Here is a 16,327-nt window from a genome sequence, read left to right as displayed (position 1 = left end):
CAGATGCCTGTTCTCTGATATATTTTGTTGCTCAGCCTAACGTGCATGTTTCAGTCTGAAGTGGGGTAGAGGGAATTTTGCAGTAGGAAATTATGATGTCAGGGGATTGTGTTGGATGCTGTCTGACACTAACTTAATTTTAAATAGCTTGCTTTGTTGTTTTATTCCCTGTTTTGAGCTAGGCTGAAAGCTTGACGCTAAGTGGAATGGACACAAAGGGGAGTATTCAGCAAAGATAACCTTTGGGTTATCATGCCTGGGAGGGGTTGGGGCCGCTCAGGTTGGATGCTCAGCGCCTCGGCAATTACTGCTGAAGTCAAATTCCTGCCTTGAGCCCGTTCCCTGGAGGTTCCTTTCAAAGGCTTTGTAGGTAGGCAAGCTCATCTGCACTGAATTTAACTTTTGTATCTGTGTCCTTGACCCAACAGGAGCTGCAGAAGTGCCATGTCAGGCTTGAGGGCTGCACGCTGTAGGTATGGAAACAGCAGAGGAGGCAAGAAGGCAGCACTTCAATTGACAGGAAACCTTTTTTTTCTTTTCTCATAGGAATAATTGGATTTATTTATTAATAGAAATGTGAATGGGCAAGCACATCTTAAATGTACTGGCTTATATTATGTATTCTATATGCCAAAGTGAATGATATAATGTAATTTTGCAATTGATTGTAGGACAACAGATGAAAAAGCCCTTTAAAAAAGAAACTGTAGTAATACAGTTGGAATTAAACTTACTGTTATGAAGTCCTCTAAATAATGGCAACCTGATTATCAAAAAAGCTTTATTTCTATAACACTATATATATATATAGTGTACTACTAAGTAATGATAGTTTAAAAAATTTGCTTTCATCAAAGCCTGGCAGTTCCTTTACTCTTATTGTTTGACACCAATACAAGAAAAAGTGGGGTCATTCTGACTGAGGGAGGGCTCAGCCTCGCCCAGTGCAGCCCTACAGAGCAGGATTAATGGCATTAGTAATCGTCGTAGTTGACGCCTGCTCCGTGCCTGAAGGTGTGTGGGTTTCGTGGGCCAATCGGAGAATCTTCATCGTAGTGGTGCTGGTAGTAGCCACCGTAGTATTCATTACGAGCACGCCCCAAGTTTGTCCAGTAGGAGATGTCATCTTCAAATTTCTGCCAGAGGAAAAAGAGAGCATTTGCTTTCCAGCCTGAAACTGCAGTGATGAGATGAAACAGAAGTGGTGCAAGAGCCTCTTTCAGAAATTTGGATCCTTTGCATATTTGTCATAAATGCATCTTTAAAGGGTTTTGTGACTTGTACCCACCTTTTCTATGGGATTGTCAGGGTGCTGTGTGCAGGAATTGTCCTGCCCAGCCCCACACACCCTGCCCACTGCAAAGTGCTTAAACTCAGAGCACCTTCATCGGAAATGTGCACCAAACACCTTTAATATTTTGATTACCCTGTCAATGGTGGACTGTAAAATTATATCAGTATTTTGCAGTTAAAAATCTAAAGGTTTAGTTCTCCCTTGCCCTGTGCCTTTAGTTGTAATGTCCCTGACTGGGGTGCAACAGGCTTTTGCTTTCTGTCTGTGATCTCTCACTCTCACCTTGCACGGGTGAAAACAATGGTACAATGCAGCCTTCCAGCTATGGAAATGCAATAAGCACTTCAGTTCTGCTCAGAACAGCAGAGGAAAAATAGTGTGCAAGGATATCAAATACTTGCCAAGTCAAAGCCTTTCCATCTGAATGACTCTTTGGAAATATTTTTGGCTGAGATTTGGGGGGGAAAAAAAAAGAAGTTTTGCAAATACACAATGGCTAAGTATGGACCAAGTCCTTTGCTGGAACAAACAGTTATTTCTTTGTTAAGACCGTGTCTTAATACTCAAGAAAACCTACTAAGTGGATTCATTGTATCCCATAACAGGCCTCATTTCAGTTCTTGAAATGCATACAGGAACTCAGAGGAGAATTCACTTTATCTGCAGGGTTTGTCCTTGTTCCTTTTAATATTTCCCCCAGTCTTCAGTTTCTGATGTATAAAACCACTTTTCCTATTTTTCCTATTCCTATTAGTGAAGGGGGATGTAGCCATACTATTGAGAAAGTGACTTTTATCCACATAATATCCAGGAGAATTTAGAAAAAAAAGTACCTTTCATTATTTCAGCTCAAGCAAAGGATTATTTTTCTAATTGTTACAGCTTTGAAAATGAGGGCATTCATCTTCCAAGCAATCCACATAGCATGAACGTTTAAAATGTACTCCAATTTGCCTGTGCCAATGCAATCTCATTAAACATATTCATGCAGCTGACAGAAGCCAAGAATTCAGCATCTATAACTATTCTTACCTCTTATTAAAAGCAGAAATTATTCTAGGTGTGGGACTCCAACCAAATGCACAATTTTTTGCCCTATTCCAGCATCTATTTAGTAGAGCTTTGTGCAGAGCTTGATTCCATTCCAGTGTTTTTACAAATAAAATGTTTTTTAAAAATGTGTCATTCTCATTTGAAGGGAGGCTGACTGAATATTATCCAATGGTTTTCCTTTCTCATATAGAGTGGAGGCACAGCTGCCAGTGTTCATGATGGTCAGGAGCTTCCCACACTGTGGAGGCACAAGTGTGCATTAGGTGCACAATATCAGTGCCATTTCACTGAGGAGTGCCAATCACAGCCAGCTTGGTGTGGATTTCTTAGCATGTTTAAAAGGTGATTAGGTTGACAAATTACTTTCCTGAAATATGAGTGATTGATTTGAGTCTGGCCACCTATTCCATCCACAAAGCAAACTTTGTTCATATGTCCACTTACAATAGATTAAGATTAAGTTTGATTGCAGACACTCCATACAAGACCTTAATGTAATTTTTTTCCTACTAATAAAATAAGGTAACGATCTCTAACATGTAACAGAAGTTATATTTCTGTGTGACATTTGCCACTTTAAAGAAGAAATCTGGGCAGGGGCACCTTCTACTCGACCAGGTTGCTCAAAGCCCTATCAAACCTGGCTTTCAACACTTAGAGGAATGGGGCATTACCTGCTTCTCTGACATCTTGTTCCAGTGCCTCACCACCATCACAGTAAAGAATTTCTTCTTAATATCGAATCTATTTTTTTTTCCCATTTAAACCAATCCCCCTGGTTCTATCCCTGTCTGTTCTCCCTCTTTTTTATAATCCCTCTCCACTGTACACTCACCTGCTCATCAAAGCCCAGGTACAGGAACTGCTGGTACCACTGCTGCACGTCAGGCTGGCTTCTGTCCCACAGCTGGCGCCGCTGGCGTCTCAGGCTGCTCAGGAACTCCTTGGCTGCTGTTTCTTTCACTGACACCTCAGGCTTCGCAGCAGCAGAGGCTGAAATTAATTCCCCCCACAAAAGGCATGCCAGGAAATTTTTTGGTCAGCCTGAATCGTACTGCTTGCAGCAAGTAAGAAAATGATTCTCACATCATGCCATTACCTTTGTGCTTGCCAGTGCAATGCCTGTAGCAGAATAACAGTAATAAACCCCGGAATCACCGATGTAATAGGATTTCTCTGCTGCCCTCATTCTCCTGGATTCTTGAAAAGTATTCCTGAGCTCAAGTACAGCAGCTAACTGAGGAATTTAGATAAAAACATGCAAACTCAACGAGCATATACACTATGTGCTTGTGCTTTCAGGAGAGAACAGGAAATTGGCCCTAAATGCTACAGTTGCAGAAATCTGGTTGAAGAAGAGAGGTGAAGTTAAAAAGACTGAGGAAGCTGGAGGAAACACTGCTAATGTATTATAGTGAAGGGAGAAACATTTAAAATGACGGATTTTTGAGTCTGATGTGTAAGATAGTAGCATTTAGGTGAGTGCTACTAAATGTCCTGTATGCGTAAAAATAAAAGCCCGTCAGGTTTTCATAGCAACCTGTGTGAGGGATGCATGGAAATGCCCTCAACCTGCTGGACCCAGAAGAGCCATCTGGCTTGCTGCATGCCTAAAAGCAGCTTGCTGCAGCTGCTAGAAGAATTGATGCACTTCCCAAAGGCATGGATGAGAGGACTACACAGGATGAGAAGGAATGGCTTCAAGGTGTGCCACAGAAAGTTTCAATTGGATGTTAGGAAAAATTCCTTAATGAGTGGTTAAGCTTTGGAACAAGCTGCCTAGGGAAGTGATGGGAATTGCCATCCCTGGAAGTGTTCAAAAAACACATAGATGTGGCACTTGGGGACATGGCTTAGTGGTGAACGTGGCTCTGCTGGGTAAATGGTTGGACTTAAACTTAGATGTCTTTTCTAATCTAACAGTTCTATGATTCTGTGACTGGCCAGTCCCTGGCCACACACAGAAATGATAAAACATGGTATTGATCTGGCTGTGAAACAAGAAGTGTGTAGGAGTAGGAGAAGTTTTGCCTTCAGATGGTTCATTTCAATGAGGGAGAAATCAGGAAAACAGGTGTACATGGGATTTTTGGAGGATGTGAGGGAAGACTGGGGTAGGCAGGTGGAGATGTAAAAACCTCTGAAGTAGGAGTTGGGCAGACCCACAGAGGAAGGCAAAGGACTGCAGAGAGAAGGAGATTTTGAAGATAAAAGTGGTAGATGAGTTGTTGCAGTAAGTGAGAATCAGTAGGCTGTCCTACAGTGACGAGCTGGAAACTGATAACTCACCATGAGCTTGAACTGGGTGTTATTATTGGGAAGAGGGACAGCTGAGCAAGGGTCCCATGAATGAGCCCTCACACAAGGGACACTGCCAGCAAGAGAAGCAGTACTACTTACTTTAGAAACCAACCAGAAAAGGATAGAATTAAAGAGGCTGCATATTCCTTCCATCATCTATTTTGCAGTGCTTCTTGATCTAAGCCATGTTGTCTGCATGCCCCAAGAGCTCTGCCCAGGCAGTCCCTCTCCCCAGGGAATCTGAGCAAACAAGTGGCCTCTGCTGTGGTGCAGGAAGGTCACTCCTATCTTCACAGAAGCACTGCAGAATGGTGACATAAGGAACCCACACGCAAGGAAAACAGAGGTGGGTGGGATATATATTTTAGTTCTGGTAAGAGGTGCGGGGTGATCCCAGAAAAAAAAAAAAAGTATGAAATAAGAATGCCTGGCAGAAAGTGGGAGTCCCTTCTGTGGGGTTATAAATTCTTTGCTTCAGCCATAGACCAGGCTGAGGGGAGCTAGCCAAAACTTCTGGGATGTTTCATCTGCTGTGGTGCAGCTTGTTCCCAGCTGGCTTCTTTTCTACCACTTTCCCTCAACCAGCAAGCCATTCCATGCTTCTGACTGCTGGGCCTTTGGCCATCATCTCTCCCGCAAGAGAGCAGTCTTCCAAAAAGGAAGCATGCGTAGAGCCAAAAAGACAAAAAGAACAAGTCAAGGCATCATAGGCAAAACCAGGTTTGCACGTATTCTTCCCTGCTGAGCCAGCAGTATTTCCATGCATTATAATTCCTTGGAAAAGTTTGTGACTTCCCCAGATAAACCAGATAGATGCCACGTCTGCCATGCACACATTAGAAAAGCCCAGTGCTGTGCTCTGTGCAGAGCAAAAGGCAGGTGTGCAGCCTGAGGCTGGAACCCCAGATTTCAGAGGGAGCTGTGGTAGGCAGAGCCTCCAGCCCAACATCCCAAACAGGCAGAGGCTCTGCCTGAGCAGATGTTGGTGTGGCCCATAGTGAGTGTGGCCCTGTGCTTGTAGCCTCCTGTTCTGCCTGCACGGCTGGAGCTGGAGGTACAGGGACAACTCATCCACTGACAGCAGCCAACTCCGAGGAAAAACAAAGGAATGCACTTTGCTGTCTCTTTACTTACCTTCTCGTTTCTGAAGCATCAGTTTCAGCTTATTTCCCCTTGAAGCATCTAGGCAAATAAAAACAAAACACATACATTTACTGAGAAGGAAATAATAATAACAAAAGATTATTTCTCAAAAACTGCCAGGAGTATTTCTGTCATAGCTATAGTTTGACAGGCAAAGCAGACAAGTTTCTCCCAGGAGAAACTTGCTCTCCTTGCTCCTCTTTCCACACTTGAGCTCAATATACACCGCAGAGAAGCTTTTGACACTCCAGCATCCTCTCCCCAGCTCTCTTGGCAAGGGAAACCCTATACTGGCCTTCTTCGCCAACTAAATAATTATATTTTTCATCAGAAAATTGCAGCTGGTGTCAGTACCAGCGCCCAGGGCAGCGTGGTAACGCTGGAAACCCCTGGTCGCTGGGTGAGGGCTGTGCTAACAATCAGACTGCTCCAAAATTGTGCCTGGCATCCTGCCCCAAAGCACATCGAAGCAGTCATCCTGCTGATCCCCAAACCGGCAGCGCAACGGGAGACCTGCAAGCGCTCGGCTGCTCCGAAACGCTTCAGCCGCTGGCAAACAAGCGCCTTTTCAAAAAGGTGCGCAACTTGCACAAGGCTTGGAGCAAGGTCCGAAGGCTCTCACCTGCGCGGGATGCCAGGGAAGTTTTTTGCCGTGCCGGGTTATGCTTTCCCCGCGTCCCGCGTCCCGCATCCCGCACGCCGCGCTCACTCACCGGGGGCCGCGCAGAGCAGCGGCAGGAGGAGGAAGAGGAGGAGGAGGAGGAGGGGGGTCCCGGGCAGGGCCCCGCGGGGACACGGCGGAGGCATGGGCGGCCAGGAGAGGGTCCCACCTGTGCGGGAGGAGAAGGAGAGGATGGAGGTGGAGGCAGGGACGAGGAGCGGGAGCGGAGGGAAGGGCCCGTCCCTCGCCGCGCCGGGCGGGGAGGGGCGGGGCAGGGAAACAGCCGGGCCGGGGGCCAGGGCAGCGCTCCCGGCACCGGCACCGGCACCGGCACCGGCACCGGCACCGCATTCCCGGATCCATCCCCTGGGACTGCGCACCCCGCGCTCCGAGCGGGCGGGATTCCCAAGGCAGGACCAGGTCACCTCCCCAGAAGAACTTTGGTTTTGGAGTTACGCCCAGTTAATCCGGTGAATATTGGTAAAGACCTTTCAGCGGCTCGTGAAGGTTTTTCTGACAGGGGTGTTAAAAAAAAAAAAGTGGCTGTAGCGTGTCATTTCGCATTGCTCTCGATATAAACCCTGTTTGCCAGATCCTTGTAACAGTACATGGAAATGGAAACATTGTCCTAATGGAAAAAATAAACAAAATCAACCAAAGGTGACTTAGTTCAGGGCTTTCTCTGTCTCCCTTCCTCCGACCACCCAAACCTACAGAAAATCCCAATGCATTTTAGCAGATTAGCTTTAAAAAATAATTTGGACTTTTTTCTTTCTACACATGGACAGTTTTAGTTTATTGTAAGAACTCGGGGACCAAAAGCCAAATTCACAAACTGTGAGCCCTTGCCCAGAGCAGTTTCATAACTCTAATGGTGCCTAAACTTACTCTTGCCTTTTCCTAATTTGGATATACACCTTCCCTTGGTGAATTAATCTTCTACCAGTTCCTTCCCCTGCAGATGCCAGAAACACCCCAGATGAATTCCTAATGAATTCCTTACTCATCCTCAGACACAAACCTCTCTCTTCCCTCGCAGCAGAGACCCACAGCACGCAGGAGACCATAAAGAGCATCTCACCTCCTGCTGAACCTGTGCCAGCAGAGAGCAAGGGAGAGCTGGGCTCCATCTGTAAACTACTTGTGAGAAATCTGGCAAGCGCTGGAGCCTTGGCTCCGTGATAGAAGGATTGGTTCCAGATCAGTTGCAGATGAATACACACACACAGAGTGCATACTCGATATATTGCAATTGTATATAAATATGTACATTGAATATGTATGTGTATACATATACGTAGCCATGCGTGCATGGTGGGGGAGCTGTGCAGTGGTGTGGCAAGTGTGAGATGTGGAACCCACACAGGTACAGCAGATTGTGGGGGTGGGACCAGGCCTCATGGCTGAAAAATGAAGAAGAATCACTCACTGAAAAATGCAGAAGAATCACCAGAGTGGGCAGGTCCCTCAGCAGTGTCCCAGCCCCAGCCTGAAAGCTGCTTCAGGAAATTGCTCCTGTTTGTCCCACACACCTTTCCTCTTCTGAAAAAAGAAACCCACTTGTATCTGCGGTCAAAGCTTTTCCCTTGCTGCCCTTCATCTCCCAACACCCCTGAACCAAAGCTTGGGCATCTCTGCTCCAAAACTTGGGCATCTCTGCTCCAAAACTTGGGCATCTCTGCTCCAAAACTTGGGCATCTCTGCTCATCCTTTTTGTAAGGACTTGTTACAAGGCCATGAAGTGATGGGATAAGGGATAAGGGCTTCAAACTGAAAGAGGCTTAGTTTAGATATTAGGAAGAAATTCTTTGCTGTCAGGGTGGTGAGACCCTGGAACTTCTTGCCCAGAGAAGTCCTGGATATCCCATCCTGGAAATATTGAAGGCTAGGTTGGATGGGGCTGTCTGAGCAACCTGGTCTCTGGGAAGGTGTCCCTGCTTATGGTGGGGAGAGGTTGGAACAAGATCATCTTTAATGTCGCTTCCAACCTAAACTATTCTATGATTCTGTTATCCCAGTCCAAGTGTCAGTGTCAAAGTCGAACAACAGCTGCATCCAAAGTGCCTCTTGCCCTCTGCAGGAGCCACATCTTCCCACAGAGAGACAGCGGAAGGGAGCAGCACCTTCCCGATCCCTGTGATGGAAGCACTTCCATAGGAGGCTGGGATCCCAGCTCAACTCCCATGCAAATGTGAACCTGAACTTGTTCATCTTTTCTGTCATTCTTTTAGAGTTGTTTTCCCCTGTAGCCCCACTCTACAAGTGTGAGCAAACAGCACTGTGTGTTGGAGCAAAGGCCCCTTCTCCTGAATCAATGCACTCTTTCATCAGGTTATTGCTGACAGGCTGTTTGCTAAAACCACCAGAGCTTTTGGGATAGTTATTTGCAGAATATAGCTGGAAGGGACAGAAGTGAAGAGCACATATGCAAGACTACATGGAAAAGCTGTGATGGAGTTAATTTATAAAACCAGGGCAATAACTCATGAATATTCATGGTTTACTGCTATACTGGTAATGGCAAAGGGTGTTTTGTTCAGCTGGTTGGTTTGTAACAAGCCTTGTGTGGGATCTGGGGCTCTGCAGAACTTCAGGTGCTTTGTGCCTCTTGGCCAAGGAAATACAGAGCACAGACCTCTTATGGAAGAAACTACTGGGATAAAATGCAATCTTGTGAAACCCAGAGAAGAGATTGACTCAAGTACAAGGTTATACTAGAAATTCATTGGTCTAGTAATGGAAGAAGTGATTGACAGAACAGTCTAATGCTCGGGTTTAAACTGAGTGCAGTGTCTTTGAGAAGAGATCATTTTCTCAGTTCAGGGGACTGAAGTTTTTGCCATAAAGTATAAAAAACCCAACCAACCAACCAACCAAACAAAAAAACACGTAGCAGCACTTCTTTTCAATGGGAAGAGTGAAAGGTGACTGATGTTTTCCCAGTAGCAATCTCTATTTCTTTTCAGATTGGTTTAAAGACTTTAGGCAGTGTTGCCCTAATATTGTAGTAAGACACATTTTTCTATTGAGCTTGCAACTACTGCATTGTTAATCCAAGTATTTACCCCCAGTGAATATCTGAGTTGATTGACATGCCTGCAGTACCCCTTTCTGTTATTTACCATGAAAAACTGCAGTTGCTGTGTGTACAGCTGGAATACTGCATCTTTTTCCTGGGGTCTCTCCAGTGACACTGCTCTCTTCAAAACTTCCCTTTCTTCAGCATTACCAGGATCACCAACCCTTGTTCTTGTAGGTGACTTTAACCTGCCAGACATCTGCTGGGAACTTAATGCAGCAGAAAAGAGGCAGTACAGGAGGTTCTTACAGTGTTTGGAGGACAATATTTTGCCACAGCTGGTGAGTGAGCCCACCAGGGAATGTTAGATCTGTTGTTTGTAAATAGAGATGAGCTGATGGGAGATGTGGTGGATGGAGACTGCTTGGGGCACAATGATCATAAAATGATAAAGTTCTCAATATTTGGTGAAATAAGAAGGAGCATCAATAAAACATTCACACTAGTCTTCCAGAGGGCAGACTTTGGCCTACTTAGGAGACTCATTGAAAGAGTTCCTTGGGAAGCAGCCCTTAAAAAGAAAGGAGTCCAGGAAAGGTGGGTGTGCTTCAAAACAGAGATCTTGAGGGCACAGGAACAGACTGTCCCTGTGTGCTGAAAGATGAGTCGACGAGGCAAACTCCCAGCCTGGATGGACAATGAGGTTTTGAAAGAAGTTAGTAATTAAAAGAGGATGTATCATCTTTGGAAGGAGGGTCAGGTGTCTCAGAAAATATTTAAGGAGGGTGTTAGGGCATGTAGGAAAAAAATAAAAGAAGTCAAAGCTCAGTTAAAACTTAATTTGGCAACTTTTGTAAAGGATAATTAAAAATGTTTTTACAAATATATTAATGGCAAAAGGAAGGGTGAGACTAACCTTTGATCTCTACTGGAGGAGGGAGGGAACTTAGTAACTGCATATGAGAAAGCAGAAGTGCTTAACACCTTCTTTGCATCAGTCTTTAGTGGGAAGATGGCTCTTCCTCAGGACAGCTGTCCTCCTGGGATGGTAAATGGTGTCAGGGAGCAGAATGGTCCCCATGTTGTCCAGGAGGAGGCAGTCAGAGAACTGCTGAGCTGCTTGGATGTTCATAAATCTATGGGACAAGATGGTATCCATCCCAGGGTGATGAGAGCTGGCAGATGAGCTTATGATTTGCTCTCCATCATTTTCCACCAGTCCTGGATCACTGGTGAGGTTCCAGATGACTGGAAGCTGGCCAGTGTGGCTCCCATTCACAAGAAGGGTAGGAAGGAGGATCCTGGTAATTATAGGCCAGTTAGCCTGATTTCAGTACCTGGTAAGGTAATGGAACAGTTTATATTGAGTGTCAACACACAGCGCTTACAGGATGGTATCAGGGTATCAGACCCAGCCAGAAGGGGTTTAGGAGGGGTAGGTCAAGTTTGACCAACCTGGTCTCCTTTTATGACCAGGTGACCTGCCTGGTGGATGCAGGAAGGGCTGTGGATGTTGTGTACCTCGATTTCAGCAAGGCCTTAGACACTGTCTCCCACAGCAAACTCCTGGAAAAGCTGGCAGTCCATGGCTTGGACAGGAAGACTCTTTGCTGGGTTAAGAACTGACTGGATGGCCAGGACCAGAGAGTGGTGAAAACAGTGCTGCATCCAGCTGGGGATCAGTCACCAGTGGTATCCCTCAGGGGTCTGTGCTGGGACCAGTCCTGTTCAATATTTTATTGATGACATGGATGAGGGTATTGAATCTTTCATTAGTAAATTTGCAGATGACACTAAGCTGGAACACGTGTCCATCTGTTGGAAGGCTCTGCAGAGAGACCTGGAATGACTGGATGGATGGGCAGAGTTCGATGGGATGAAGTGTAATAAATCCATGTGTCAAGTGCTGCATTTTGGCCACAATAATCCCCTGCAGTGTTATAGACTGGGGACAGTGTGGCTGGACAGTGCCCAGGCAGAAAGGGACCTGGGGGTGCTGGTGAACAGCTGACTGAACATGAGCCAGCAGTGTGCCCTGGTGGCCAAGAAGGCCAATGGCCTCCTGGCCTGGATCAGGAATGGTGTGGCCAGCAGGAGCAGGGAGATCATTCTTCCCCTGTGCTCAGCACTGGTGAGGTCACACCTTGAGTGCTGTGTCCAGTTCTGGCCCCTCAGTTTAGGGAGGACGTTGAGAAGCTTGAGCACATCCAGAGGAGGCAACAAGGCTGGTGAGGGGCTTGGAACACAAACCCTGTGAGAAATGGCTGAGGGAGCTGGGGTTGTTCATCCTGGAGAAAAGGAGACTCAGGGGTGACCTTATCACTCTCTACAAATTCCTGAAAGGTGTTTGTAGTCAGGTGGGGGTTGGTCTCTTTCTCCAGGCAGCAACTGACAGAACCAGAGGACACAGTCTTAAGCTGTGCCAGGGGAGATGTAGGTTAGATATTAGGAAAAAGTTTTTTACAGAAAGAGTGATAAATTACTGGAATTGTCTGCCTGGAGAGGTGGTGGAGTCACCATCTCTGGATGTGTTTAGGAAAAGACTGGATGTGGCACTCGATGCCATGGTTTAGCTGAGGTGTTAGACCATGGGTAGGACTCGATGATCTCAAAGGTCTTTTCCAACCCAGTGATGCTGTGATTCTGTGTGTGGAGGCATTTATGGCTTGTTTTAGGGCCTGATTTGCCTCCATTGGCACACCAGTGCTGGAAGGTCTCTGGTGTTGTGGTTGGGCAGCATCCTCAAGGGCATTAGGTAATCAAGTCTGCACCAATGATGTCATTTGGTTAAATATCTTTCATCACCACTGGTGACAGTAGCAGATCCCCGATGTTGAAATTTTGTTGAAAGATGTCAATTAATGCTGTCAGCAGGACTGTTCCCCAGACAGCTCTGGAATGAGGAGCAGGGCCCCTTTTGTACATGGTGTAAAGTCCATCAAGTCCCTCAGCAAAACAAAGACCATGAATTGGAGGGATGCCTGCAGCAGGATAGCAGGATGAAGCTGGTGGGTTCATTACTTTCCCAGCATGGGGTTAGACTGAGGGCTACAGTACTGCAGGCTTGAAGCAAAAGACTGAGAGCAATCCAATGGAAACCACTCTGAACCTGACTTCAAGAATATACAGGCAGGAGCAAGGGAAAGAGCTCACGGAATAAATTCTGGTATCTGAATCTGCTACTTGCCAGATTTGTCTTTGGAGCCTGCAGGACTTAGTGTTTGATTTTCAGACTAAGCAAAGAAGGCCCTAGATTTTTAAATAGCTCTTCAACTTGCAGCAGGTTTGATGACTTCTCAGGCAACCTCATTTCATCTCTGTGATCTCTGAGTTTAGGTATACTGGTTTTAAGCTCAGCAGTTTAAACTTAAGATGCCTGAAATGGTGTGGACATGTGTAGCTCTTTAACAGATACAAATTTTTTAAGTGTTTTACTTTATATAATTATATTATTATTATTATTATTATTATTATTAATAATAATAATAATAGTAGTATTTTATATTTTACCTAAAATTTTGTACAAAGAGAACTCTGAATAGCAGAGACTCCTCTGCTTTTGTATCTCAACACAGTATCTGTTGAGAGAGCTGTGGTTTATTCATTAAAATGTAAGAGATAGTATCCATAATGGCTGTTCAAGGATATTCAGTAATTCCAAGCACAAGAAAAAATATACTAAAAAGATTGATCTTGGTTTCTTTCCCTCTTTCTTTATTAGGATTCATGATTTTAAGTGTTTCTTCACCTTAACATTCTTAAATACAGCGTAGATTAAATGCTTATATAATCACAGGACTCCCAAAGTTGGATTTCCAAGAAACCCTCCCCCACCAAATATAATGAGGCTTAAGATAAAATAATGAGGCTCAACATCAGAATAACTTAATAGCCAAATAGATAAATTAGAAATTGGCCAGGGAGTGCAGGAGATGACACTCCATCTTTTGCAAATAAGTACCATGTAGATTTTAACAATCCACTAAAATGGTGATCCTTTTGATCAAGAACACAACTAGCACTGAACAGTGTTCCTAACACCCAGAAAATTATTACTTTCTGCTAATAAGGTTTTTATAAATCTTGCAGCCATATTGTCCAGGCAGAGGCTTGCCTTAGGGTAGAGGCACTTGGCACTCCAAATCATTTTCTGCAGCCTGTTCCAAGAAAACTGCAGGAGCTGTGTTTTCCTTCCAAACAGAAGGAAGAATATTTAATCATCAGCCAGTTCTTTTCAAAATATTTTGAATTTCATACTACTTTTTCCACTGCCCCAGAGATGCCCTGACAGTGACAGGACCAGTCCCAAGTCCTAGGGCAAACACCATTTCTTTAGGAAAAAGTTTATTTGTTGTCAGCTGTGAGTCTCATTGTCCTTGGCACATGGTTTGGGACGCATTTCAGCCATTGTATCTCAACTGGTTGCATTATTTCTTTGGTCCATTTTAGTAATAAATATTAGAGCTCATATTTTTCATACGAAATAACTTAAACTAACCTTTTTTTCCCTCCTGCTTGGCTACTGCTGATATTTTTCTCAGCTTCTGTCTGAACCTGCCAGATAAGAAATGGTGTCTGTTGGTCTCCTCCCTTCACTGACTGACAGCACTTTCCTGCCCTTACTGCAGAATTTACCTTACTGCTCTGGTGATAAGCACAGTGAGAAGCAGATTAGTTCAGCAATATTATCAGATCATGACTGCTTTCTTTCCACAGAGGGATAAAAAACATTCTCTCTCTAAGAAATCTTTCTCCTTTTTCTCTTCCACTGCCTCCAGCATACTTTTAGGATAAACCTGGAAGCATATAGCAAGCCTGCATGTCAGATTTAACAGGAAGGGAGATGGAGAGGGACTGTAGTACATTAATAATTGTCTTTCTGACATGGCCTGACTTCATTCAAATCATTTTTTCCTTTACTACTGTCATTTGGGACATATATTTTTTGTGCTTCCAAATATTTTTTAAAACTTATTTTGAGCAACTTTTTTACTTGTGTTCATTGCCTGACTATTCACATCCAGAATGCATACACAATCACACGAAAAACCCCTGAGCAAGCAAAGAAACAACAAAAAAAAAAACATAGACCCACCCAATAAAGAAGCTCCACCTACTCAAAGATTAGGAAATGCAAAAAAATCTTAAATCTTAGTGATGACACCAGTTAAATGTAGGCATGTTCTAGAGTGGATTTCAGCCTGTGCAAGGAAGTTTGCTAGCTGAACAGTTTGCCTTCTGAGGAGCAAAGAGCCTGAGAGAGTGACAGGGGAATATGTAGTAGGTCAACCCAAGGTTTCCCTCGCTGTGCCTCAGCCCCCACAGAGCCAGGAGCCAGCAGCAATGCTGGACAGCCTGGGCAAGCCCTGAGCATCTCCACTGCAACCTCACCAGCACAGCCAGGAGCCTCAGAGACCTGCAGGGACACAGCATGTGCTGTAAAAATGTGTGGGTTTTATTTGAAATGGGAGAAAGTGTGTGCAGTTTCATGGGGAGGGAAAAGGGGAACATCCCAAAGAGCTGCTGCCACCCTTGGCTCAGTTTGAAGCCTTCAGTTTGAAGGTGAGGAGCAGGAATGTTGCCCGGAGTGTGCCAGGCATTTTCAGCATAAACAAAACAATCTTCTTTCCCCTGCCTGCCTTCTCAGGCAGGTGGGAATCACTTGGGCTGCAGTTTTCAGCAGCACTGCCAGCCTGCCCGAGGTAGGCCCATGGGATACAAAACATCTGCCCAAGCAGTCGAAATACAAAATACAGCAGAGTCACCTGCAGCAGAGGGCAGGTGACTGCTCCCTCCTCTGGTCAAAAACGAACCCTTGGGAGCCTTAGGAACATGCAGTGCATCACAGCTTGGAGCATGATTCTCAGGTTATTAGAGCAGAAACCTCACTCATCCTCCTGACTTTATCTCATATGACCTTACACCTCTCTTGATCTGCTCTGTGGCTTCTCTTGCTGGCTCTGCTTTGTATCTGTGCTTCCCAGTTCCACCAATGTCCTGCCTGTGAACAAACCCATGTTCCTGCTCATCTGATGTTGGATTACCTATCTGATTTACAGTTCAGTTTGTTTCCAGGAAAATGCACTCTTTGTACTCTCTCTGTGCTGCTGCTGAGTAAGAGATCATGACATCTTTAATCTTCCCCTGTGAAGCCCCGCTGCACCCAGCTGTCCTTGGATGCCAGCGACTTCAAAGGGAGGGTGCCGGCGGGCTATGGAAATTTGAGGGGAGGGTCTTTGTCCGTTGTGATCATTTAGGCACCCGCCCTGCAATATTCATGCACACATGCATTTTTAATCACAAGAGCCCTATGGAATCCCATTATATTTCAGAAAGATTAAATCCCACTCTATGCCTGGAATTCCCAAAACACCGTTATACAGAAATGTGGCTCTGCTGGAAAGGTGGGCATTTCATCCCCAGCTCTTTTCTCTTCTGGGCCTGTGTTTGGTGAGTGACAGAAAGGAAGGCTGCTGGTCTCTGATCCTGAATCACAGCATGGGGCCTGACACAGCTCACATTAGCTCTCCCTGTGCTAGCAGGACTGCACAACTGCTGAACTCCACCACCCAAGCAGAAGAACCTTCCTGCATTTGTCAGTGTAGACAGGCCTCCAGAGTCCCTGCTTGCTCCTCAAGGCATTGGCATAATTGCTCTTTTGCCCTGGAGCTCCTGCCACAGAGGACATAAGATGCTGACATCTAGCTCCAGCATGTTGTTTCCCTTCCATCAAAAATGTCCTGGTAGGAAAGACAGTCACTGTTTGGGTCAGATCACTCAGTTTCTGGGCCAGACCAGATATCAACTTTAATGTGAAAGTTAATCAGCTTCAGAGAGATGAATTCTGAGGATGTAA

At 45.2% G+C, this 16,327-nt stretch overlaps 1 protein-coding gene across 1 annotated transcript; it reads right to left on the bottom strand.

The window, feature by feature from the left end:
- Positions 1 to 974: 974 nt before the first annotated feature.
- On the bottom strand, positions 975 to 6,608 carry ECRG4 (ECRG4 augurin precursor). Its single transcript, XM_062515056.1, has 4 exons — positions 6,505 to 6,608; positions 5,783 to 5,830; positions 3,183 to 3,340; positions 975 to 1,136 (listed from the first exon to the last, which is right to left on the bottom strand). The coding sequence occupies exons 1-4, from the start codon at positions 6,596 to 6,598 to the stop codon at positions 975 to 977; spliced, it is 462 nt and encodes a 153-aa protein (XP_062371040.1). The 5' UTR covers positions 6,599 to 6,608.
- Between the last annotated feature and the right edge of the window lie 9,719 nt (positions 6,609 to 16,327).

This window comes from Cinclus cinclus, chromosome 2, assembly GCF_963662255.1.
Source record: "Cinclus cinclus chromosome 2, bCinCin1.1, whole genome shotgun sequence".
NCBI lineage: Eukaryota > Metazoa > Chordata > Aves > Passeriformes > Cinclidae > Cinclus > Cinclus cinclus.
Note: the sequence above shows the minus strand (reverse complement) of the source record. Positions and strands in the feature narration are given on the sequence as shown.